At 43.2% G+C, this 27,421-nt stretch overlaps 1 protein-coding gene across 2 annotated transcripts in view; it reads left to right on the plus strand.

Annotated features, from left to right (window-relative positions):
- LOC135891067 (14-3-3 protein epsilon) overlaps positions 1-27,421 on the plus strand; it is a 143,960-nt gene that overhangs the window by 109,471 nt on the left and 7,068 nt on the right. For both annotated transcript variants that reach the window (XM_065418553.1, XM_065418555.1), the window contains exons 3-5: positions 6,275-6,381; positions 8,464-8,670; positions 16,598-16,734. In XM_065418553.1, the coding sequence (XP_065274625.1) occupies positions 6,275-6,381; positions 8,464-8,670; positions 16,598-16,734 (451 nt within the window). The remainder of the gene's footprint in view (positions 1-6,274; positions 6,382-8,463; positions 8,671-16,597; positions 16,735-27,421) is intronic.

The raw sequence follows: 27,421 nt of genomic DNA on the forward strand, positions 1-27,421 counted from the left end.
CGGAGCCCACCTCCATAGATACTGCTCGTGAGTCACCTAGAATGGAATCGATATGAGCAAGCACTCGAAGAAGAAAACAGTTACGAAAGGTAGGTAACCGTTCTCTTTGAGGTGTGTTGCTCATGTCCATTCCATTACCCACCCTCCTTACCCCTCTGTCGGAGTTGCTGGCAAGAAGGAACCGAGCGTGCATAGGGCTGGTGGCGCCTGATACCTTGCCGCATGAGTGCGGCACTCTAGAGTGCGGCACAGCCAGCCCTACGGATACTGCTAAAGCAAAAGTCTCTGACAACTGTGTACATGGGTATGCACACCTAGAATGGAATGGACATGAGCAACACATCTCAAAGAACAACAATTACGAAAGGTAGGTAACCGTTCTTTAAGTCCATTGTCTCTGTTCAGCTGCTCTCACCTCCATCCTTTCCTTAGAATTATGAAATCCTCATTTCATGATCACTTTCACCTAAATTGTGTTCTACCTTCAGATTTGCAACCAATACTTCCCTTATTTTGCTCGTGTTTGAGCTGCTTCAGCAAAAAGAAAAAAGGGGGGGTGCTCATAGTATAAGCAGCACTGGGCTCAAAGTAGGCTGGATTCTGCAAGGATTCCCTAGCTTTTAGAATTTCTTTCCTCCTTGGACTTATACAGCCTAGCTTTGTCAACCTTGAAATCATTACTCCTGGGGACATTCTGTGCCAAAAAATTAAATTCTGCACATATTTTAAAATTTTTCAAATTTTATTTGTCAAAATAACACTGCATAATCATGCCAGTTTCAATTATTTTGATAATTTATTTCAAAATACCTGTCAGCAAGTATGTCTGTAATAATACAGACACACGCACAAATTCCCCCAGGAGTAGAGAGTTTAGGGTGACCAGATGAGGGAAAGAAAATATCGGGACACATGGGGGGGGGGGGGGGAGGTGTCAGCCCCACCGGTGGAGGGGGGAAAAAAACAACAACTAGCGCTGCCGGTGGATATCGGGACAAATTGCGTCCCGACTGAAGATTGGGAAATATCGGGACGGTCCCAATTTTATCGGGACGTCTGGTCACCCTAAGAGAGTTAGAGATCCTTATGACAACCCAGTTCCTGTTTCTCTGCCCCTCTTCCCCCAGGTATCAAGAGGGAGAAACAGCCTGGTCCCAGGCTTGTACGGAGTTTCCTGTGCGCTGCCCTCTCCTTCCCTCAGGGGTGTTGGGAACTGCAGCTGCCAGGAACCCTCTAGCTCCCTTCCCTTTCCCCAGGCAGTGTCTTCTATGTGCGAGCTGGGCTCTGCCAGGTCCAGTGGTCCCTAGTGGTGGCTAGCAGCACTGCAGCCCATTTCTGTGGGGGGGGAAAAGGAAATTCTGCACGCACGTTAATTTCTGCATTGCGCAGTGGTGCAGAATTCCCCCAGGAGTAAAATCATATTGCAAGGCCACCCAGCCCTGCAATAGGCCCAATAAATACATCACAAAATAAAGAAAATATAGTCTTTGCTTTGTGATGTTTGTAATTGATTGTATATAATCACAAAGGAAATACCTTACAGATGTGTTCTAATTCAGAAGAACTGTAGATGGTGTGGTCATAGCAGACTGTCTTGTAACTATTAAATTTGAATAATTAGTTTAAATACAGTAAATTTTGGCAGCTTGTGCTCTTACTGATGGTCTTCGCTTTGTTAGTGCTGCCTGTTGCTGCTTTACTCTTGTTTTCTTTTGAGATGTCTCTTAATATTCATATGCCTCACAGGTTACCTTTTTTGGCCTTGTTTTTCTCTTGCATCTGGTTCTGCCCTTTGGCATATTTTTTTATCTTGTTCATCTTCAGTTGGCTTTTCTTTATAAGGCAAAGCTCCAAGAATGCGTAGAAATTTATTGAATGCTTTGAGGGAGGTGTTTATAACCTAAAAGGGTGCCATGAGATGACCAGTAGGGTAGGTGGCTTGTGCTATTCCTTATTACAGCTATCTGCCAGTTTGTGATTTAAAAAAAAGAAAAGAAAAGTGAAGAGCTAGGGTTGTGCCAGTCTCGCAAAAGGAAGTTCTAAGACCAGTCTAGATGACCTTGCAGAACATTTCCAGAGACACAGAATTACTGGTAACTCATCCTTTTTGCAGCCTTTTATGTAATCACTTTTTAAAGACTTTTGCATGTATGATGTGGGTACTAGCTACCTGCTACCATCTCTTCCCTCATGTACCTGTGAAAAGTTTAATTCTGCTGATTCTCTCAAAGTACTCTGTAGACTTGAACATCTTAGGGTATGGCTACACTTGCAGATGTAGAGCGCTTTGAGTTAAACCAGCCTTCGGAGAGCGCAGTAGGGAAAGCGCTGCAGTCTGTCCACACTGACAGCTGCAAGCGCGCTGGCGTGGCCACATTTGCAGCACTTGCAGCGGCATTGAGAGCAGTGCATTATGGGCAGCTATCCCACAGAGCACCTCTTCCCATTCTGGTGCTGTGGCTTGTGGGAAGGGGGCGGAGGGTGTGGAGCATTCTAGGTCCTGTCCCAATGCCCCGTGATGCATCGGTTCGCATCCCAGCAATCCCTCTGCTTCCATCCACATTTGGCACCATCTTTCAACATTCTTTGTGCTGTGCGCTTTGTCTTCCCTTTTGGTCTGCGGGAATGGAGCCCGAATTGCTGAGGAATATGCTGACGAGTCTCGCCAGCACGTCATGTTTGGCAGTAGAATTACTCCTTAAGATCCAAACTGACAGTGAGGACTCCGATGATATCGACTCGAGTAACGCATACGACACGAGATTGCTTGTGGCATTCACGGACATGCTCACCACCGTGGAACGCCGCTTTTGGGCTCGGGAAACAAGCACTGAGTGGCGGGATCACATCGTCCTGCAAGTCTGGGATGATGAGCAGTGGCTGCAGAACTTTCGGATGAGAAAAGCCACTTTCATGGGACTGTGTGATGAGCCTGCCCCCACCCTGCGGTGCAAGGACACATGATTGAGAGCTGCCCTGACGGTGGAGAAGCGGGTGTCTATTGCAGTCTGGAAACTGGCAACTCCAGACAGCTATCGATCGGTCGCTAACCAGTTTGGAGTGGAAAGTCTACCGTTAGAATCGTGTTGATGCAAGTTTGCAGGGCCATTAATCACATCCTGCTCAGAAGAACCGTGACTGGGTAACGTGCATGACATTGTGGCTGGCTTTGCACAAATGGGTTTCCCTAACTGCGGAGGGGTGATAGATGGGACGCATATTCCAATTCTGGCACCAGCCCACCTAGCCTCAGAGTACGTTAATCGGAAGGCGTATTTCTCTATGGTTCTCCAGGCGCTTGTGGATCACCGTGGGTGTTTCATTTACATTAACGCAGGCTGGTCCGGAAAGGTGCCTGACGCATGTATCTTTCAGAACACTGGCCTGTTCAGGAAGCTGCAAGCCAGGACTTTTTCCCCCAGACCAGAAAATCACCGTAGGTGAAGTCGAAATGCCCATTGTGATCTTTGGAGACCCCGCTTACCCTTTAATGCCGTGACTCATGAAACCCTACACAGGGAGCCTTGACAGCAGCAAGGAGCGGTTCAACAACAGGCTGAGCTGGTGCAGAATGACTGTGGAGTGTGCTTTTGGCCGTTTAAAGGGCCACTGGCGCTCTCTGTATAGGAAGCTGGACCTGGCCGATGACCGCATCCCTGCGGTTATATCCACGTGCTGTACCCTCCATAACATTTGTGAAGGAAAGGGTGAAAGCTTCTCTCAGGCATGGACTTCGGAGGTTCGGCACCTGGAGGCTGAATTTGAACAGCCAGAGAGCAGGGCTGTTAGAGGGGCCCAGCGCGGGGTTGCAAGGATTAGGGATGCCTTGAGGGAGCAATTTGAGGCTGAAAGCCACCAGTAATGTCTGGTGCCCTGCACGGGAGTGAAGTGCAGTGGTTCCAATGTTAGTAAGAATCTGTGTTTGCTACGCTGACTTGCAGTGCCTGTTGCTTTCCTGGGCTAAGGTATCTTTTACTTTATGAAATAATAAAGAATGTTTTCAAAGCCAAAAAATCTATTTATTGAAAAGACAATTCATTTATTGAAAAGAAACACAACTGCTTGGGAAACAGGGCAAGGGGGTGGGGTGCGGAATGGTACAATCACAGATTTGCATATGTCGTGTTATCGTACTCAGCCTTCCTGTCTGGAGTGCTGTGCAATGAGTGCTGCACTTCAGGATGGCTATACTGCATGGTGATGGGGATTGAGTGCAGTGGGTAAGGGTTGTAGTTTGCAGAGCTGGGTGGTGAAATTACAGGTGTTGGAGGCAGCTGGTGGCAATTAGAACCTGGATGTTGGGGAAAGTGGGTTGGAGGTGACATGGGGGCACAAGGGAAAGAGTTTTGGGACAAGGGCTGCAGGGGGGAGTGGGCACGGTAGTGCTCCGCCTGCATGGCTATGAGCGCCTGGGTCAAGTCCGCTTGGCGCTCCATGATGCTTATCAGCCAATCCGTGCTTCGCTGCCGGAGCTCCGCGCTTTTGTGCCGGCAATTCGCAGTCTGCTGGCGGATCCTCCTTTCACTCTCCCTCCACTCCTGTGCTTTTAGATTCTCGTTAAGTGACTGCTGCATTACTTCATGCAGCATGTCGTCTTTGCTTCTACGTGGCCTCTTCCTGATTCTTTGCAGTCTCTTGGCCAGTGATAACACGGACAGCTGAGATCTGAAGGTTGCATCTATAAAGGCAAAATGCAACACTTAGAGGCAGCATTGTTCACATCAGACAGAGCAGTGCTTCCCCCGTACTTAAGGAGGGCAAGCACAGTCTACACTATAGCATAATTTGCCCGTCCCAAAGCGAGCGCACATAACCCATGGGAGCCCCAAAATGGTGAGTAAGCGCAGGGTCAAGGGGGACTGATTGTTTCATGGCTGTACTGCCCTCTGGGTTTCTGTGCCTTGGGGAGAGCTGAGAGGTGCAGGGGGCCCCTATACTGAACCCTACGGCTGGAGCTGGGACAGGACAGCTTCTTCCCCCCCAAACACTGATGAGGTCCAGCACCTCGCCATTGCTCCATACTGGGGATTGCCTGGCACGTGGAGGCATGGTCACCTGGAAAGAATCGCTGAGAGCACTCCACACCTGGCTGAGCAAACAGGAAGGGGATTTTCAAAATTCCCAGAGAATTTAAAGGGCGGGTCTGACAGTTGGTCACCTAAGGGCAGGGCAGTAGAGTTCAAACTGATGACCAGAGTGGCTAGAACAGGCTTTGTGGGATACTTCTGGAGGCCAATCAGAGCACATTAACAGACCAGGGCATCCACACCGGCGCCGCAGTGCTCCAGCAGGGGTGCATCAAACGTTATTCCACTCAGAGGTGGAGTACTAGGAGCGCTCTACGTGCCTTGCCAGTGTGGACGCGTCGTGAGTTAAAGCGCACTGGGCTGCTTTAATGCGCTCTAACTTGCAAGTGTAGCCATACCCTTAGTGTTGGTGGCAGGGACCTTGACTCTAGAATTTACTTCCTGCCTTGGTCCAGTATAGTCAGAGTTCAGCCTTCTAACTGCCTATTTACTGTTCGTTATGTCAGGGATTCTTAACCTTTTTCTTTCTGAAGCCCCCCAACATCCTATTAAAAACTCCACTGCCACCTTGTGCCACAACAACTGTTTTTCTGCATATAAAAGCAAAGACCAGCATTAAGGGGCAGCAAGCAGGACAACTGCCCGGAGCCCCATGCCACATGGGGCCCCATGAAGCTGTTGCTTAGGCTTCAGCTTCAGGCCCAGGTGGAAGGGCTCAGGCCTCTGGGCTTCAACCCCAGTCGGTGGGGCTTCAGCTTTCTGCCCTGGGCCCCAACAAGTCTAATGCCAACCCTGCTTGGCGGATCCCCTGAAACCTGCTCATGGCCCCCCAGAGGGCCCCGGACTCCTGGTTAAGAACCACTGCATTATGTGATGAGTCTCCCTGAATCTAGTTAATATTTATTTACAACTTTTAAAATACGTACCTGTTCCCAGAGAAGACCAGCCCTGAGGTAGATTTAAAAACTGAAAAATAAAGTATTTTGGGGAAATGACTTTGCTGTAGTTAGGAGCTTCTGCATCTTCTTTCCCCTCTTTTTATTTTGACTGGTGAAGTTATGGTCTTTTGATACTGTCCAAAAGAAGTTGGACTCGTATACACAAATGCTAGTTCCTATCTAAATTGGATTATTCTTCCTATTTTCAGCATTTGGGATTGAATATTTCTTGTATCCCTTTATACTATTACATCTTCTTTGCTAATCTTTGCTTTTTTTTCCCTCCTCCTTCCCCACCCTCCACCCCAGGTTGAGACCGAGCTGAAATTAATCTGTTGCGACATTCTGGATGTACTGGACAAACACCTCATTCCAGCAGCTAACACGGGCGAGTCCAAGGTTTTCTATTATAAAATGTAGGTGACTTGTGGGGTTTGGGCAAGTGCCATCCTTCTAGTTTGCATAAAATATTGAAGTGAATTCAGTACTGGTAAATATGCCAGATTAACAGTCATGGAGATTAAAATTTTACAGCCATGGAATAGGTACTGCATATAGAGTGGAAACTTAGTTCTCTCCACACTGTCCTACCACTGTTGCCTACTTCAAGAAATAAGATGCTGGTTTGGTCGTTCTGCCCAGTCAGTCCTTGTGTTGAACACCAACAAGAGGCTCAGTGACTAATTGTGATGGTACATTTTCTCGTGGATGCCTGCCAACTAGATAAACTGTATTAAGACCACCAAACAGCACTCAAGTGGAAACAAATTTTAATTACTATACACTTGTAATTGGTCTTGAACAAATGATACAGAATAAAAATATGGAGATATACCTATCTCATAGAACTGGAAGGGACCCCCAAAGGTCATCGAGTCCAGCCCCCTGCCTTCACTAACAGGACCAAGTACTGATTTTGCCCCAGATCCCTAAGTGGCCCCCTCAAGGATTGAACTCACAACCCTGGGTTTAGCAGGCCAATGCTCAAACCACTGAGCTATCCCTCCCCCCAAATGAAAGGCTATTTACCCCCATTAGCAACCCACTGAACCATTCAGTGCTTTCTGTGTAAAATGTGTATAATACATAAAAACTAGGTTAATTGAACACACCTAAATATTTAAATCAAGGAATGCCAACATTAAAATTGCATGTCTAACTTAAGTTCAGCCCCTTGTGCATACCCATCATGATAGTTGCTAATTATGATATACTTTTTTCTTAAATACTATATACAATGCAATTCTTCATCTTAAATATAGATGTATAGAATTGTGTGGTATTTTTTCTATTATAGTTGTAAGTAATTTAATTGTTGTAAACTTTCACTTAGTTTTTATATGAATTTTAATAACTTTTCCAGTGTTCATTCACTATACATTTTCTTTTTACCCATCCACATAGCCTTTCTGACGTGCACTTCTGGGGTGGAGACAGCTTGCTACAAGCTTAGGTGGATTGCAAAAATTAGGGAAGTTCATTATTACTGTATTTATTTGTGTTTATACTTGCAGTTTTCATATATCTTCATGGACTGTCTGGAATACTCAGTAGTATAACATGTTACATATGTATCTGAGGTAATCTGAACTGAATGAGATGGAGCTAGATAAGAGTGTCATCAGCATATTGTGAAGGAACTTTAAGCCTGATCTCTTTACTAACCCTCCTAATGGCCTCATTTATGCTGACTAGGAAGTATGACAAAGTAAAAGCCCTAGGGACAGAAGAGCCATTGCCTCCTACTACCCTCTGAGCTTGAGGAATGAAACCACCTAAGGGCAGACCCATCCACTCCTAATAGAATACGTAGATAGATCAGAACATTCATGACATCAGAGGTAGCTAATGTCAGCATGGACACCTGAATCTTTATCCATCACCGAGAAGGAACTGAGCACTGTAGTGTAGACTTCGGCTAAAGTGACGGGAGGGAGGGTTTTTCCATTGCTGTAATAAATCCAGTCCATGGAAAGGTGGTAGCTAGATCAACAAAAGAATTTTTCATTGATCTAGTTGCATCTACAGTGGGGGTTAGGTCGACCTAACTATATCATACAGGGTGTAGATCAGGCCTCCGTGTATGATACTGACCAGTGGGTGAGTCTCCATTTCATGTTATCAAGCATTTCCTGCTACTTGTAAAAAGGTCCAGGATGGCTTCTCTAATGGTGGAATTCTCTTCTTTCTGGACTAGAAAATTGTCTCAGTAACTTGAACTTCAGTGAAACACATTCGGTGTGTTTATTTTAGGAGTAGTGTGGTTTTAGTTACTTCAGAAAGTGACACAGGACTTGCTTATTCACATTGTCTTCCATGGCTGATTGTCTTACGTTCTTAAAAAGCACATACCCTGTATTTTCTAGACATATATCTATAGTAAATGCCCATGCTATACCAATTTATTAATGTACAGTTATTATCAACATTAACTGTTTTTTTTTCAACAGCTAATGTGAAATCAAGGAATCCTGAATTTGTGCTCTTTACTCTTTCAGGAAAGGGGACTACCACAGGTACCTGGCTGAGTTTGCCACAGGAAATGACAGGAAGGAGGCTGCAGAGAATAGCCTGGTGGCTTATAAAGCAGCTAGTGATATTGCAATGACAGAACTTCCGCCAACACATCCCATACGCTTGGGTCTTGCTCTCAACTTCTCTGTATTCTACTATGAAATTCTTAATTCCCCTGACCGTGCCTGCAGGTAAGTAATGTCTGAGGAGACTGGAAGGTTTCTTTAAAATATAAAACCAGCTACAGTGTAGCACATATAGCTTGTAAATTTGAATAACTGCATCAGGGGTTGCTAACAGGGAGTTTCGCAAGGGAGTTCTCCAGGTGAAGGAGGAGCAAATACAGCACCCTTGGGGTAAGTGGCTGTCTGTAGTGTGTGTTCGTGTTTGGGGGTTACTTGCTGTGTGCTGAGCTTGTGTTTGTCTGTCTGTTAGTTGTTTGAAGGACCGTGTGCTGTGGCTGGCAGTTTGAAGCTGTGAGCTTCAAAGTAAGGTTTGAAAGCTAGAAGCCTCTGTTAATAGGCTGAGCCTTAGTGGCAGGGCTATCAAGAAGGCTAGGGCTTTATAAAGCAGTGCACAAGTGACCAGGGAGCCTTGCGAACAGGGGCTGCTAACAGGGAGTTTCACAAGGGGAGTGGGAAGGGGGCAAGGTTCACTTGCTGTTCTTTAAAACCTGTAAACTAAACTACATTCAAAACTTCCTTGATTTAAACAAAACCCTTTCATAACTAAGTAGCTGCAGGAGACAATGCAGGCAGAAGCCCAGCAGCAGAGTGGGGGCTATCCAGTTTATTGCACTGAGTGCAGCATGTATGATTACCTGCCCTGTGGGCGGGTGGCGTATGTGTGCATTCGGTGCACAGAGCCCCTGGCCCTCAAAGACCGCGTACGGGCTTTGGAGGCCAGAGTGGCAGAACTGGAGGAGCTAAGGGAGGCAGAGAGGTATATTGATGAGGCTTTCCGGGACACTGTAGAATTGTCCCACCTCCAGTCAGACAGAGGCTGCGCTGTTGAGGAGGATGAAAGGCCCAGGGAAGCAGAGCAGTCAACTGGAGCAGAGGGAAACCTTCCCATAGTTGGGACCCTCCTTCCAGATGGTGTTAGGGTATCCTCTCGCACTGAGGTTACCTCTTTGGGGGAGGGAACTCCAGTCACTAGGAAAATGCAGGTGTTAGTAATGGGAGATTCGACCATTAGAAACATAGCTGGGTTTGTGATGACCGGGAGAACCGTATGGTGACTTGCCTGCCTGGTGCAAAGGTTGCGGATCTCTCGAGGCATCTGGATAGACTTATGTGTAGTGCTGGAGAGGAGCCAGTGGTCGTGGTACATGTAGGTACCAATGACATAGGGAAGGGTAGGAGAGACGTCCTGGAGGCCAAATTTAGGCGGCAAAGGAAGAGACTGAAATCCAGGACCTCTATGGTGGCATTCTCAGAAATGCTCCCAGTTCCAGACGCAGGGCCAGGTAGGCAGGCAGAGCTTCAGAGTCTCAATGCGTGGATGAGTCGATGGTGTAGAGAGGAGGGGTTTAGATTCATTAGGAACTGGGGAAACTTTTGGGATCGGGGGAGCCTATACAGGAGAGATGGGCTCCACCTAAACCAAAGTGGAACCAGACTGCTGGCACTTAACATTAAAAAGGTTGCAGAGCAGTTTTTAAACTAGGAGATGGGGGAAAGCCGTCTGCTGCAGAGGAGCACGTGGATCGGACAGAGACTTCTCTTAGAGGAGAGTCTATTGATAGAGATTCTCTAGGTTATAGTCAGGAGCAGAGGATGGAAGAGGATAATGTAAGGGCCAGATCAGATGAGAAACATTCACACAAAGAATCGGACACATCAGAAAAGGGCAGACAAATAAACAGTGACAAGTTTTTAAAGTGCTTGTACACAAATGCTAGAAGTCTAAATAATAAGATGGGTGAACTAGAGTGCCTTGTGATAAAGGAGGATATTGATATAATAGGCATCACCGAAACTTGGTGGACTGAGGACAATCAATGGGACACAATCATTCTGGGGTACAAAATATATCGGAAGGACAGAACAGGTCGTGTGGGGGGGGGGGGAGGGGAGTGACACTATATGTGAAAGAAAATGTAGAATCAAATGAAGTAAAAATCTTAAGTGAATCCACATGTTCCATAGAATCTGTATGGATAGTAATTTCATGCTCTAATAAGAATATAACATTAGGGATCTATTATCGACCACCTGACCAGGACAGTGATAGTGATGATGAAATGCTAAGGGAAATTAGGCTATCAAAATTAAGAACTCAATTATAGTGGGGGATTTCAATTATCCCCATATTGACTGGGAACATGTCACCTCAGGACAAAATGCAGAGACAAAATTTCTCGATACTTTAAATGACTGCTTCTTGGAGCAGCTGGTACGGGAACGCACAAGGGGAGAGGCAACTCTCGATTTAGTCCTGAGTGGAGCACAGGAGCTGGTCCAAGAGGTAACTATAACAGGACCGCTTGGAAATAGTGACCATAATATAATAACATTTAACATCCCTGTGGTGGGAAGAACATCTCAACAGCCCAACACTGTGGCATTTAACTAACCCCCTCATTTTTGCATAGGTCCCCTTTTTGAAATTAAACAGAAATTAGAAGGTACAGTGACTAAAGTGAAATCCCTGCAAGCTGCATGGACGCTTTTTAAAGACACCATAATAGAGGCCCAACTTAAATGTATACCCCAAATTAAGAAACACAGTAAAAGAACTAAAAAAGAGTCACCGTGGCTTAACAACCATGTAAAAGAAGCAGTGAGAGATAAAGGCATCTTTTAAAAAATGGAAGTCATATCCTAGTGAGGTAAATAGAAAGGAGCATAAATTAAGTGTAAAATTAGGTGTAAAAATGTAATACAAAAAGCCAAAAAGGAGTTTGAAGAACAGCTAGCCAAAAACTCAAAAGGTAATAACAAAATGTTTAAGTACATCAGAAGCAGGAAGCCTGCTAAACAACCAGTGGGGCCCCTGGCTGTTGGAGATACAAAAGGAGCGCTTAAAGATGATAGTCATTGCGGAGAAACTAAATGGATTCTTTGCTTCAGTCTTCACGGCTGAGGATGTTAGGGAGATTCCCAAACCTGAGCCGGCTTTTGAAGGTGACAAATCTGAGGAACTGTCACAGATTGAAGTGTCACTAGAGGTGGTTTTGGAATTAATTGATAAACTTAACATTAACAAGTCACTGGGACCAGATGGCATTCACCCAAGAGTTCTGAAAGAACTCAAATGTGAAGTTGCGGAACTATTAACTATGGTTTGTAACCTGTCCTTTAAATTGGCTTCTGTACCGAATGACTGGAAGATAGCTAATGTGACGCCAATATTTAAAAAAGGCTCTAGACGTGATCCCGGCAATTACAGACCGGTAAGTCGAACGTCAGTACCGGGCAAATTAGTTGAAACTATATTAAAGAATAAAATTGTCAGACACATAGAAGAACATAAATTGTTGGGCAAAAGTCAACATGGTTTCTGTAAAGGGAAATCGTGTCTTACTAATCTATTAGAGTTCTTTGAAGGGGTCAACAAACATGTGGACAAGGGGGATCCAGTGGACGTAGTGTACTTAGATTTCCAGAAAGCCTTTGACACAAGGTCCCTCACCAAAGGCTCTTACGTAAATTAAGTTGTCATGGGATAAAAGGGAAGGTCCTTTCATGGATTGAGAACTGGTTAAAAGACAGGGAACAAAGGGTAGGAATAAATGGTAAATTCTCAGAATGGAGAGGGGTAACTAGTGGTGTTCCCCAAAGGTCAGTCCTAGGACCAATCCTATTCAACTTATTCATAAATGATCTGGAGAAAGGGGTAAAAAGTGAGGTGGCAAAGTTTGCAGATGATACTAAACTGCTCAAGATAGTTAAGACCAAAGCAGACTGTGACGAACTTCAAAAAGATCTCACAAAACTAAGTGTTTGGGCAACAAAATGGCAAATGAAATTTAATGTGGATAAATGTAAAGTAATGCACATTGGAAAAAATAACCCCAACTATGCATACAATATGATGGGGGCTAATTTAGCTACAACGAATCAGGAAAAAGATCTTGGAGTCATCGTGGATAGTTCTCTGAAGACGTCCACGCAGTGTGCAGAAGCGGTCAAAAAAGCAAACAGGATGTTAGGAATCATTAAAAAAGGATAGAGAATAAGACGGAGAATATCTTATTGCCCTTATATAAATCAATGGTACGCCCACATCTTGAATACTGCGTACAGATGTGGTCTCCTCATCTCAAAAAAGATATACTGGCACTAGAAAAGGTTCAGAGAAGGGCAGCTAAAATTATTAGGGGTTTGGAACGGGTCCCATAGGAGGAGAGATTAAAGAGGCTAGGGCTTTTCAGCTTGGAAAAGAGGAGACTAAGGGGGGATATGATAGAGGTATATAAAATCATGAGTGATGTGGAGAAAGTGGATAAGGAAAAGTTATTTACTTATTCCCATAATACAAGAACTAGGGGCCACCAAATGAAATTAATGGGCAGCAGGTTTAAAACAAATAAAAGGAAGTTCTTCTTCACACAGCGCACAGTCAACTTGTGGAACTCCTTGCCTGAGGAGGTTGTGAAGGCTAGGACTATAACAGCGTTTAAAAGAGAACTGGATAAATTCATGGAGCTTAAGTCCGTTAATGGCTATTAGCCAGGATGGGTAAGGAATGGTGTCAATAGCCTCTGTTTGTCAGAGGGTGGAGATGGATGGCAGGAGAGAGATCACTTGATCATTGCCTGTTAGGTTCACTCCCTCGGGGGCACCTGGCATTGGCCACTGTCAGTAGACAGGATACTGGGCTAGATGTACCTTTGGTCTGACCCAGTATGGCCGTTCTTATGAGCAGTATGCTGGGTTTCCTTGTTTTCTGCTGTATATAAGTTGAAAAGCTTTCTAATAAATTAACCATATAGGCACAGAAGAGAAGTCTTGAAACGTCACCCAGTGTTAGGGCTCTGCCTTGTGCATCTTTTAATTCATTCAAGAGTTGGCGAGCATTCAAGGAGTCCAGATTCATTTAATTTATTTCGGAGAAACAAACGTGACAAAGCAGAGTGTGGTAAACTAATTTGTAAAAATCTGAACTTAACTTTTCAGGGATGAATACTTAAAGTAGGGCTGTCAAGCGATTAAAAAATTAATCACGATTAATCACGCTGTTAATAATAGAATACCATTTATTTAAATATTTTTGGATGTTTTCAACATTTTCAAATATTGATTTAAAGTATAACAGAATACAAAGTGTACAGTGCTGACTTCATATTTATTTTTATTACAAATATTTGCACTATAAAAAACAAAAGAAATAGTATTTTTCAATTCACCTCATACAAGTACTGTAGTGCAATCTCTTTATCGTGAAAGTTGAACTTACAAATGCAGAATTATGTACCAAAAAAACTGCATTTAAAAATAAAACTTTAGAGCCTACAAGTCCACTCAATCCTACTTTTTGTTCAGCCAATTGCTCAGACAGACAAGTTTGTTTACATTTGCAGGAGATAATGTTGCCCGCTTCTTGTTCACAAGGTCACCTGAAAGTGCACACAGGTGTTCGCATGGCACTGTTGTAGCTGGTGTCGCAAAATAATTATGTGGCAGATGCGCTAATGATTCATATGTCCCTTGATGCTTCAACCACCATTCCAGAGGACATGCGTCCATGCTGATGACGGGTTCTGCTAGATAACAACCCAAAGCAATGCGGACCGATGCATGTTCATTTTCATCATCTGAGTCAGATGCCACCAGCAGAAGGTTGATTCTCTTTTTTGGTGGTTCAGGTTCTGTAGTTTTTTCATCGGTGTGTTGCTCTTTTAAGACTTCTGAAAGCATGCTCCACATCTCATCCCTCTCAGATTTTGGAAGGCACTTCAGATTCTTAAATCTTGGGTCTAGTGCTGTAGCTATCTTTAAAAATCTCACATTGGTACCTTCTTTGTGTTTTGTCAGATCTGCAGCAAAACATGAAATATATGGCGGAATGCGGGTAAAATAGAGCCAGAGACGTACAATTCTCCCCCAAGGAGTTCAGTCACAAATTTAATTAACGCATTATTTTTTAATGAGCATCATCAGTATGGAAGCATGTCCTCTGGAATGGTGGCTGAAGCATGAAGGGGCATACAAATGTTTAGCATAGCTGGCATGTAAATACCTTACAATTAGGGATGTAAAATGTTAACCAGTAAGCATTAGTCTACTGGTTAACCTGCCTTAACCATTAACCTCTGGGCTGGCCAGAGGGGCCCCAGCCGCACCACCCGGCTGGAGCAGTGCTGCCTGGCCATTGCAGCCCCAGCTGGGCTGGCTGGCCCTTTAATCGGTTAACCGTTTAAAGGAAATATTTTTTAATCGTTTAAATGGTTAACTATTTAAATGGTATTTACATCCCTGTTTGAAATGCGGGCTACTAAAGTCCCATGCAAACGCCTTTTCTTACTTTCTGATGACATTGCAAATAAGTGGGCAGCAGTATCTCCCGTAAACATAAAAAAAGTTGCTTGTCTTAGCGATTGGCTGACAGAGAAGTAGGACTGAGTGGACTTTTAGACTCTAAAGTTTTGCATTCTTTTTGTTTTTGAGTGCAGTTATGTAACAAAAAACATCTACATTTGTAAATTGCACTTTCACGATCAGAGATGGCACTACAGTACTTGTATTTTTCAATTTACCTCATACTGCCTTTTTTATTTTTACAGTGAAAATATGTGTAATAAAAAATAATATAAAGTGAGCAGTATACACTTTGTATTCTGTATTGTAATTGAAATTAGTATATTTGAAAATATAGAAAAACATCCAAAACCATTTAATACATTTCAATCGGTATTCTATTGTTTAACAGTGCGATTTAAAAAAATTAATCAGCGGATTAATTTTTTGCGTTAATCGAATGAGTTAACTGCCATTAATCGACAGCCCTAACTTAAAGCAATTACAATTTAATTAAAGGCCATTAAATCTATTTTCAAGTTTACTAATGAATCAGGAAGCAGTTGATCTTTATTTTCAATATACTGCAGGATATAGTGTGTAAGAGGGTGGCCCTGGCTGGAGCACCCTTGTGTGCCAGGCCATGGCACAACCTGTGCGCCTGCCTCAGTTCCCCTTTCAGAATCTCTAGTAACTCCATTTCATGCAGTCCTAACAGCCCTCCTTGGAACCAGTTTATGATAAAAAACATTGTACAAATGGTCTAGAACACCCCAACCCATAGTCCATTTATTACCACAGTGCAAGTAGTCACTAAAATCCCAAGACACCTTTCCCCCTCAGTGTGCTGTATATCCTACACCAGTGTCTTCAGCCACACCTGCCTGGACTCTGTCAGTTCTATTTTGCCCCTCTGCCAAGACAGCCACATCAGCCCTTCCAGCTAGAGTGTAGCCCCACTCTTCTCATTGGGAATGTCCACAGCCTCTCTGCTAATAGCTCACCTTTACCTTAGGAGCATCCCTCACTCCCCCGGCCTTCCCATTGTTCCCCTGGATCCAGCTTTCTGGTGTGGAGACATCAGCAAGTAAGCTTCTCTGCTGCTCCCCGTCTTCAACCCTTGCCTTTGGCTCTCTGACTTCGAGCCAGCAAGCACCTCCCTCTGCTGCTGTCTGGCATCTAGCCCTGGATCAGGGATGCTAACCAACAAACCTCTCTTGCTGCTCGCTTGCCTTGAGTCTTCTCCCAGGAACCACATACAGTCTTCTGGCTCTGGCAGCTCACCTGTCCCTTTCCCAGCTGACTCAGTGGGTGCTCGTAAGTGAGCCCTCACTGACTAGGTCTCTTCTCCTTAGGTCCCAGGTACCCTCTTTTAAGATCAATTGGAGTTAGCTGATGAGGCACAGGAACATTGGCTCTTACCTTATTAAAGGCCCAGTGTCACCCTGTGACATAGCATCCAAGTGACTTTGAAAGTCAATGGGACTTACGTTCTTAAGTTTTTAGGTGCTTTTGAAAATTTTACCCAAAAACTGTAGCTGTGGTCTCGTTAACTGAACTAAAAAATCTTGTTTGTTCAATGAAATGAGTTAAGCTAGATAGCTTTATAGGTGTTTATTTTATGACATCTTGTATATTAATCTGATATTTGTAGGTTGGCAAAAGCAGCTTTTGATGATGCTATTGCAGAACTGGATACACTGAGTGAAGAAAGTTATAAAGACTCTACACTTATCATGCAGTTGTTACGTGATAACCTGACACTATGGACTTCAGATATGCAGGGTGATGGTAAGTAGACATCTGCTCTAAAATGCTGCTCCACCCTTTATCTCCCCCAAAAATTCAAGTTAAGCTAAAGGGGACCTGCAAGCATGTAGGTGTGGGGTGGATTTGGACTTGTGCACTTTTTTGTTTGACTGTGTTTTCCTTACAGCTTACAATAGCGAATTTCTATCTTCCCGTCTTATGTTGGATGACTTCATGGAGATGAAACTAGTGTACATTGGGAGTTTTTCTTAGCCCTTAATTGAAGGGATGATATGTTGAATCCTTAAGAGAGGTTTTCTCCCTATTAAATTAAAATATTTGGTTTCAGCAAGAACCCTTTTGAGGACAGAAGTTATTTTTCATTTAATCAGGTTTAATTTCCTTGGTGCTTGTCATCTTTCCAGTTATCCATAGTCTATAGACCTGAATTTCTAATAAGTAAGACTAGCAGGAAGACCAGTCTTCTTTCCCTTTCCCCCTTAGGTTCCCTATTATCACCATTATTCAGGGTTTCTCTACACTATTTAAAACAAACAAAAAAAACAAACCCCAAAACACAAGCCTCCTATTTTCCATCTGAAGGTCAGCGTTAATATCTCCATAGGCATTTGGATTCATAGCGAATGACTTTGTTCATGGAGGAATGAGTAAATGTTATGAGTAGGGCTGTCAAGCAATTTAAAAAATTGCGATTAATCGCACAATTAATTGCGCTGTTAATAGGATACCATTTATTGAAATATTTTTAGATGTTCTACATTTTCAAATATGTTGATTTCAATTACAACACAATACGAAGTGTACAGTGCTCACTTTATATTTATTTTTGATTACAAATATTTATGCTATAAAAACAAAAGAAATAGTATTTTTCAATTCAACTCATAGAAGTACTGTAGTGCAATCTCTCTGTAGTGAAAGTGCAACTTACAAATATAGTTTTGTTACATAACTGCACTCAAAAACAAAACAATATATAAGTGTAGCTGGTGTCACAAGATATTTACGTGGCAGATGCGCTAAAGATTCATATACCTCTTCATGCTTCGGCCATCGTTCCAGAGGACATGCTTCCATGCTGATGAGTCTCATTAAAAAAATGTGTTAATTAAATTTGCAGCTGAACTCCTTGGGGGAGAATTGTATGTCTCCTGCTCTGTTTTACCCACATTCTGCCATAGATTTCAAGTTTATAGTAGTCTTGGATGATGACCCAGCACATGTTTGTTTTAAGAACGCGTTCACTGCAGATTTGACAAAATGCAAAGAAGGTACCTGTGACGGGTTGGGTCACAGAAACCCCCTTGGGACTGCCACCTGATGTGCTGGGACTACCTCTGGCTGTTTTCTCTGACAGCTTGGAACTTCAGTACCTTGCCTGGTTGTGCCTGACACCCTAGCCGGCTACAAACATAGACCCAGGTCTGAACCACGTCTTCCACAAGCTGCAGGCTTAACTGAAAACAGCTTAAGATGTACTCCTGTCTCCAACACCCAGATACCCCGCTCCCAATGGGATCCAAACCCCAAATAAATCCATTTTACTCTGTATAAAGCTTATACAAGGTAAACTCATAAATTGTTTGCCCTTTATAACACTGATAGAGAGAGATGCACGGCTGATTTCTCCCCAAGGAATTAATTGCTTGCTCTGGGTTAATAAGCAAAAAGTGATTTTATTAAGTATAAAAAGTAGGATTTAAGTGGTTCTAGGTAATAACAGAACAAAGTAAGTTACCAAGCAAAATAAAATAAAACAGGCAAGTCTAAGCCTAATACAGTAGGAAACTAAATGCAGGTAAATCTCACCCTCAGAGATGTTCCAATAAGCTTCTTTGACAGACTAGACTTCCTCCTAGTCTGGGTCCAGCAATCACTCTCACCCCTGTAGTTATTGTCCTTTGTTCCAGTTTCTTTCAGGCATCTCTTTGGGGTGGAGAGGCTATCTCTTGAGCCAGCTGAAGACAAAATGGAGGGGTTTCCAGGTATCTCTCCTGTGGGTGGAAACCCCTCTCTTCCCTGTGTAGAAACAGCTACAAGATGGAGTTTTGGAGTCACATGGTCAAGTCACATGTCCATGCATGACTCAGTTCTTTACAGGCCGATGCCATTGCCCACATGCTAGTTTGAAAGTTCCCAAGAAAGCTCAGATGTGGATTGGTGTCTCTCAAGGTCCATTGTTAGTTAAGTACTCCCAATTACTTGAATAACCCCTTCACACTAAATCTGCCTTAGGTGCTTCCTACAGCAAACACTTGAAATACAAACATAAAGCCAACACTCATAACTTCAGATATAAAAATGATACATGCATACAAATAGGATGAATACATTCAGTAGAACGTAACCATGGCAAAGATATGTTACATGGCATATCTAGCGTAAAACATATTCCAGTTATGTCATATTTACACTCATAAGCGTGTTTCTATAAAGCATTATGGGGTCCAACGTCATGGTACCAATTTGAGATTTATAAAGCTAGGTACAGCACTCGACCCAAGATTTAAGAATCCTGAAGTGCCTTCCAAAATTTGAGAGGGATGAGTTGTGGAGCATGCTTTCAGAAGTCTTAAGACACTCCGATGCGGAAACTGCATAACCAGACCACCAAAAAAGAAAATCAAGCTTCTGCTGGTGGCATCTGACTCATGATGATGAAAATGAACATGAGTCAGTCCGCACTGCTTTGGATCATTATCGAGCAGAACCCGTCATCAGCATGGACGCATGTCCTCTGGAATGGTGGTTGAAGCATCAAGGGACATGTGAATCTTTGCAAGATATTTACATGCCAGATATGCTAAAGCCGGCTACAACAGTGCCATGCAAACGCCTGTTCTCACTTTCAGGTGACATTGTAAACAAGAAGCAGGCAGCATTATCTTCTGCAAATGTAAACAAACTAGTTTATCTGAGCAATTGGCTGAACAAGAAGTAGAACTGATTGGACTTGTAGGCTCTAAAGTTTTACATTGTTTTATTTTTGAATGCAGGTTTTTGGTACATAATTCTACATTTGTAAGTTCAACTTTCATGATAAAGAGATTACACTACAGTACTTGTATTAGGCGAATTGAAAAATACTACTGTTTTTTACAGTGCAAATATTTGTAATAAAAAATAAATATCAAATGAGCACTGTACACTTTGTATTGTGTTGTAATTGAAATCAATATGTTTGAAAATGTAGAAAGCATCCAAAAATATGTAAACAGGCTAGATCTTCGGGCTCAACGTGTAGTGATCAACGGCTTGATGTCTAGTTGGCAGCTGATATGAAGCAGAGTGCCCCAGCGGTCGGTCCTGGGGCTGGTTTTGTTCAATATCTTCATTAATGATCTGGATGATGGGATGGATTGCACCCTCAGTAAGTTTGCGGATGACACTAAGCTGGGGGGAGAAGTAGGTACCCTGGAGAGTAGGGATAGAGTCCAGAGTCACCTAGACAAATTGGAGGATTGGGCCAAAAGAAATCTGATGAGGTTCGACAAGGACAAGTGCAGTGTCCTGCACTTAGGATGGAAAAATCCCATGCACTGCTACAGGCTGGGGACCGACTGGCTAAGGGGCAGTTCTGCAGAAAAGGACCTGAGAATTACACTAGACGGGAAGCTGGATATGAGTCAGCAGTGTGCCCTTGTTGCCAAGAAGGCTAACGACACATTGGCCTGTATTAGTATGAGCGTTGCCAGCAGATCGAGGGAAGTGATTATTCCCCTCTGTCTGGCAATGGTGAGGTCATATCTGGAGTACTGCATCCAGTTTTGGGCCCCCCACTACAGAAAGGATGTGGACAAAGAGTCCAGTGGAGGTCAGTGAAAATGATTAGGAGGCTGGGGCACATGACTTATGAGGAGAGGCTGAGGGAACTGGGCTTATTTAGTCTGCAGAAGAGAAGAGTGAGGGGGGATTTGATGGCGGTCTTCAACTACCTGAAGGTGGGTTCCAAAGAGGATGGAGCTCAGCTGTTCTCAGTAGTGGCAGACAGAACAAGGAGCAATGGTCTCAAGTTGCAGTGGGGGAGGTCTAGGTTTGATATTAGGAAAAACTATTTCACTAGGAGGGTGGTGAAGCACTGGAATGGGTTACCTAGGGAGGTGGTGGAATCTCCATTCTTAGAGGTTTTTAAGGCCTGGCTTGACAAAGCCCTGGTTGGGATGATTTAGTTGGGGTTGGTCCTGTTTTGAGCAGGGGGTTCGACTAGATGACTTCCTGAAGTCTCTTCCAACCCTAATCTTCTATGATTCTATGAAATAAATGGTATTCTGTTTAACTGTGCGATTGTAATCGCAAATAACTTTTTATTTGTTTGACAACCCTAATTAAAAATTCTTTTAAATATATTTAACACCATTATAAGTGCTGGAGGCAAAGCAGGGTTTGGGGTGGAGGCTGACAGCTTGCAACACCTCCCCCACCCCCATGTAATAACCTCGCGACCCCCTGAGGGATCCCGACTCCCGGGTTGAGAACCCCTGCGCTAAAGATTCATATTTCCCTTCATGCTTCAACCACCATTCCAGAGGACATGCATCCATGCTGACGGGTTCTGCTTGATAACAATCCAAAGCAGTGCACTCTGATGCATGTTCATGCATTCACTGAGTCAGATGCCACCAGCAGAAGTTTGATTTTCTTTTTTGGTGGTTCGGGTTCTGTAGTTTCTGCATCGCAGCGTTGCTCTTTTAAGACTTTTGACAGCATGTTCTACACTTTGTCCCTCTCAGATTTTGGAAGGCACTTCAGATTCTTAAACCTTGGGTGGAGTACTGTAGCTATCTTTAGACATCTCACATTGGTACCTTCTTTGCATTTTGTCAAATCTGCAGTGAAAGTGTTCTTGAAATGAACAACATGGCTGGGTCATCATCCGTGACTGCTATAACATGAAATATATGGCAAAATGCGGGTAAAACAGGAGACATACAATTCTCCCCCAAGGAGTTCAGTCACAAATTTAATTAATGCATTATTTTTTTAACAAGTGTCATCAGCATGGAAGCATGTCCTTTGGAATGGTGGCCGAAGCATGATGGGGCATACGAATGTTTAGCATATCTGGCATTTAAATTCCTTGCAATGTTGGCTACAAAAGTACCATGCGCCTGTTCTCACTTTTCAGGTGACATTGTAAGTAAGTAGCGGACAGCATATCTCCCATAAATGCAGAATTGTTTTTCTTAGCGATTGGCTGAACAAGGAGGAGGACTGAGTGGACTTGTCGGCTCTCTAAAGTTTTACATTTGTTTTGGTTTTGAGTGCAATTGTTTTTTTTAAAAAAACAAAGCTATTTGTAAGTTGCACTTTCATGATAGAGATTGGTATGAAGTGAATTGAAAAATACTATTTCTTTTGTTTATCATCTGTACAGTGCAAATATTTGTCTTATTGAGCACTGTACCTTTTTTATTCTGTGTTGTAATTGAAATCAATATATTTGAAAATGTTGGAAATGTAGGAAACATCCAAAAATATTTATTACATTTCAATTGGTATTCTGTTGTTTAATAGGGCAATTAAAACCTGCAATTAATCACGATTAATTTTTTTGAGTTAATCGTGTGAGTTAATTGCAATTGATTGACAGTCTTATTTACTAGCAGTGGTGCTAGTGATTAATTTGGTGATGGTATTCCCTTAAAATAAAATTGAGTGCCCCATCAGCATTGTGCTTGGGTGTAGAGTGTTGATCAGTTGGGGTCATTAAATATCCAGTTGTTCTTTTCACAAGGATTAAAGAGGTTTATCTTGGTATCCTAGCCAGATTCCTATTTTTAATTGTTTGCCGTGTTTGTTGGAGGGTACAATTTTTTGAGCCAAATTTCCTCTCTTCTCCTCCTCCTTCTCTTCCTCCTCCTCCTCTCCCCCCCCAAGATCAAGGGAAGGATGCAGTATGTCTGAGCTAAATACAGGTTGGGACAGATTGATAAACTGAAGGCGTAACGTGTTGGAGTTGGTTACTTGAATTGAAGTGCACAATCGGGGGTTAGATTGTTATCCATAAAGGGTTTGAAGTGGATAATTAAGGGGTAGCAGGTGGTGTGATCTGTTAAATTGTTGTAATGAGCCATAAGACCAGTGTCGCTCTTAAATCCATGTTTTCTTGTGTCTAGCAGAGCTATGAATTCAAGTTCCCAGGCTTGTTTTTTGAAAGTGTTCTGCAGGTTTCCCTTGAGGAGAAGTATTGAAAGATTAGGTATGGAGTGATCGCTTTGAAAAGTGTTCACCCACCAGTGATAGTGGTTTTTGTCTTCTATCATTTTTCTGTGTGAGTTCATTCTAGAGCATAGTGATTGTGTGGTTTCACCCATATAGTTGTTGTTGGGGCATTTGAGGCACTGGATGAGGTATACCACATGTTGTGATAAGCATGTGTAGGACTCGTTAATCTTGAAAGGTGTATTGTGAGGCAGTATTGATCATTGTAACAGTAGAGATATGTCTGCAGGTTTTGCATCTGTTCTAGCAGGGTTCGATGCCACTTTGTTGTCTCCTGGTATATGGGGAACTTGCTTCTGATATTGAACTTTGTAAGGTTGTTCTACTGATAATAACCCTTTTTCCTCAGAGTACTTGCCTACATGTGCATGGGACTGGAACAGCACACCTCGAACAGCACACCCTCTGAGCATGAGCTCTGGAGCAGAGACTGGATCAGATCGATCTCCAGACTGTCTCTCGGGCTTTTCATGAAACTAGGGAGTGCTTTCACAGGCATAAAATCAGATTCCCCCTATAAGCCTGCTTGAAGAGAAGGATCCCTCTCTAACTTCTTCCAAGTTGTATGAGCCTTTGCACACAGGTCCCAACCATGAAGGGAAAATGTGCAGGAGTAAAGCTCCAATGGTACTAACCTTGGTAACAAACACCAGTGCTGGCCATGACCTCTAACTAGCTGAAGGACTGACAACTGTAACAACCAAGAGTTCCAAATGAGGTGCTTTCTTTCTTTCTCCTTGGTACTGGACTGACCCTGTAAAGACCCACCGACCACCAAGTCTGACATGGTATGGGATCTGACAGATCCAACAACTGGGACCCTTGTACTCCTGGATTGGCTGAGATCCTCTGGGATAGTACATGTATCCCTTTGCACTCCTGGACCCACAGTCTCTTCTACTTTTGTGCCCAGTCCTTCTCAGGGAAACCCCAGAAGAGGATACAACCTCAAGGAGAGAGAATTACTTTCCTAATCCATCTGTGAGCCGGTGCTTCCTCACCATCTCTTACGGTACCACTGATTGAAGCAGGATCCAGGCTTCCTATTGGCTGAAACGGATGTCAAGATAAAACATCCTCCTGCCTCCCCTCATCTAGGTATTTCTTGGACCTGTCCTCTGCCAAGCAGGGTCACCCTCCAGGAGATTGCTGGTACCCAATGGCTTGGGGGCCCCTCAACTAGCCTTTGATCTTTCTTACTGGCCCTGCTGGTGTCCAGGGGATCTTTATGCACAACTATCTCTACTAGATAGTCACATAATTCCTCTCCTCCTAGACAATGGCACCCAACTCCATAGGAGTACATGGAAGAGGAAGATGATGATGAGCTGGTACCGATAGGCATACCCCCCATCTCACTTGAGGAGCCCCACCAGATTACCATAGGCACTATCAAGAACTGGTGGCAGAACTTCACATTCCATTAGAAGTCAAAGATACGCAGTACAAGCTTTTGGATATCCTGCAGTCCACAGAGCCCAACAGGGTAGCTCTCCTGGTGAGTGAAGCTGTTATGGAACCAGCTAGGCATACACTGGCAATATGTACCTACCCCTAAAAGGGCTGAAAAACATTATTTTGTGTCTGTAAAAGGGGCAGTATTCTTGTTCTCGCACCCTGTCCCCAATTCCTAGTAGAACAAGCAGCCATGGAAAGATCCAAGCAGCAACACCTTTAGATCACCCTTCTCTATGTGGGTGCAACAGAATCAGTTATCAGGGTTAGCAGGTATTTCTGCAGTTTTAGACTATCTTCTCACTCTAAAGACATCTGGTTTCTCTGTTAGCTCATTGGATATCAACCTAGCCAAATTAGTCCATTTCATCCTCTGGTAATGGCTATTCTATTTTTTACTCATGTGGTAACAACCAGATTTCTAAAGGGTGTGACTGGGAACTTACTACTTCAGTCTCCTACTTTCATCACTTACTGGACCATCTTTCGAACTGTTGGCCCTGTGCTTGATGTCCCATCTGTCTATGAAAGTTGCCTTCCAGGTTGCCATTATGTCAGCCAAGGAGGGAGAGGTGACCTTGGGGTCAATTGGGGCCAACCTGCCCCAGTCACTACATTTCATAAAGAGACGCTACCCCTTGGCCTCCACCCAAAATTCATCCTGAAGGTAATTTCTGAGTTACACATAAACAAATCAATTCACTTACCAATATTCTTACTGAAGCCTCGTGCTTTTAGAGAGGAGAGGAGACTTCATTCTTTCAATGTCAGAACAAGCACTAGTGTTCAACCTGCAAAGAACAAAACCTATTAAGAAATCACCTAGAGTAGACTATTTGTTGCTGTAGCAGACCAACCACTGACTACTCAGACTCTTAGTGCTCAAACTCTTAAGTGGATTTCTGGCTATATTCTCCTTTGCTATCAGTTGACACATATCCCTACCTGGGAGCATTTCACTAGAGCACAGGCAGGATCAGTATCACCTCTCTGAGATGTGCCTATGCTGGACATTTTTATGGGGGAAACCAGGAGTAACAGCTGTATTTTCACAAGACATTATGCTTTGGTCCAAGCCTCTTCTGCTGATGCAACCTTGGGGTTTCCATTGTTACAGGCATCTATACTGCCTGCATCCTTGCACCCCTTTCTGTTTGAGTACTGCTTGCCATTCACCGATGTGTGTAATATACATAGGAACCAGGACTTGAGGAAATAAACGGCACTTACTTGTAACTAGAGGTTCTTTGAGATGTGTGGTCCCTATCTGTATTCCACTACCTGCTCTCCTTCCCCTCTGCTTTGGATCATACCTGGATTTGTGGTAGAGAAGGAACTTTAGAGGTGGCCGGTTCATGCTTCCCCTTATGCCCTCAGTGTAGAGCACGAGGAGAACCAGGGCACAGGTGTGGACCAAAGGATGCTACTTGGAAGACTTTACCAGTCTCAAGTGCGTGGTGTTCATGCATACCCACATGTGGTATACAGATAGGGACCATACATCTCAAAGAACCTCCAATTACAGGTAAGTAACCTTAATTTATTGGGCTAGATCGTTAATATAGATCCAGACTACTCACCTTCTATTCCTACTTCCTTGAAGTCTGACATTTTCTGAATAAGTGAAAGAAACCACAGACCTTCCTTCCCACCCCCACCCCCAGTGTAACCTTAGGTCCAAACTTCAGGTTTCACAAGGGAGCACACATGCTGCTCCTACGTGTTTCTAGAGCAGTGGTTTTCAACCTGTAACCTTTCCAAAGGGGTCCGCACCTCCATTTGAAATTTGTTAGGAGTCAGCAAATGAGAAAAGGTTGAAAGCCACTGTTCTAGACAGAGCATTTCAACTGGTGCAGAAAGTTCATGCATGTTCAAGTTTTTGGATCTGTACAGATCGTATATTACACTTACTGGTAAATGCAGTCTTCCGTATGATTAGATGCTCAAAATCATTGTTCCTTTAGTATGGTGGTTGCCCTTTGATGAAACCAAGTGGGATTAGTGTCAGTGATGCACTGAAGTTTGCCTTGCTACCGTGAGGTACCAGTGCATTGTGTCTCATTCTAAGAAGCTGTGCTTAGTTGAATGCAAGTTCATTAAAATGTGTTCAGTAGAATCCATAGAAATTAGATAGGAAAAACTATTTAGAGTAGGTCACTTTGTTCCTCTCCCTGCCACTGCAAATTATTCATTATAGCATCTTCAGTTTTTGTTGTCCTAATCAAGTATTGGGCTTCTGCTTCCTTGGCTCCATGCCATAGTAGAGCTTGCTTTTCCTGATGTTCCAACTGACTTTTTTTTCCTTTTTCAACTTAATCTCATTGCTTTCCTGGTTTTTATTATTAAACAGGATAGCTGAAAACCACTTGTCTGCGCATAAACTATTGAAAAATTATCTTCACAATTCTAACTGAAATAATGAGAAATTTCAGGTCAGCAAAATATATTTACAAAATTGGAATTTGACTAGTGGACTGATTAATCTTTGTAAAAAGAAATAACACTGTAGTAATGATAGCTAGTATGTTAGAATATGTTAACAATACAGTTACTAGTATGTTGCCTTCCTTCCCCCCCCCCCCCATAGGCAAGTAACAACCACACTGGATGCTTCTTGAGATCATGCCTTACTTATCAGTCAATACACCTTCACTTTTTTGATTGTCTTGATGAGCAGAGCAATAGATATCATTGGGATGTGAGGTTGCTACTCAGAACCGCATGGGAGAAAAATATTAGTTACATTAATCACCTACTGAAAATTAGGCTTGCTATGGTATTATAGACTTAGATTTGTGTAAGATGTTTAACTTGGTACTGCACAACATTTTGATTAAAAACTAGAATATCAGATTAATTTTGGATACAGTAAATGGATTAAAAACTGGCTGATAGGTCTCAAAATGTAATTATAAATGGGGAATCATCAAAGGGATGTTTCTAGTGAGGTCCAACGGGCATTGGTTCTTGGCCCTAGGCTATTAAACACGTTCATCGATAACCTAGATGCAAACATCAAATCAGTGATAGT

The sequence above is a fragment of the Emys orbicularis genome, chromosome 17, assembly GCF_028017835.1.
Source record: "Emys orbicularis isolate rEmyOrb1 chromosome 17, rEmyOrb1.hap1, whole genome shotgun sequence".
Taxonomy (NCBI): Eukaryota; Metazoa; Chordata; order Testudines; family Emydidae; genus Emys; species Emys orbicularis.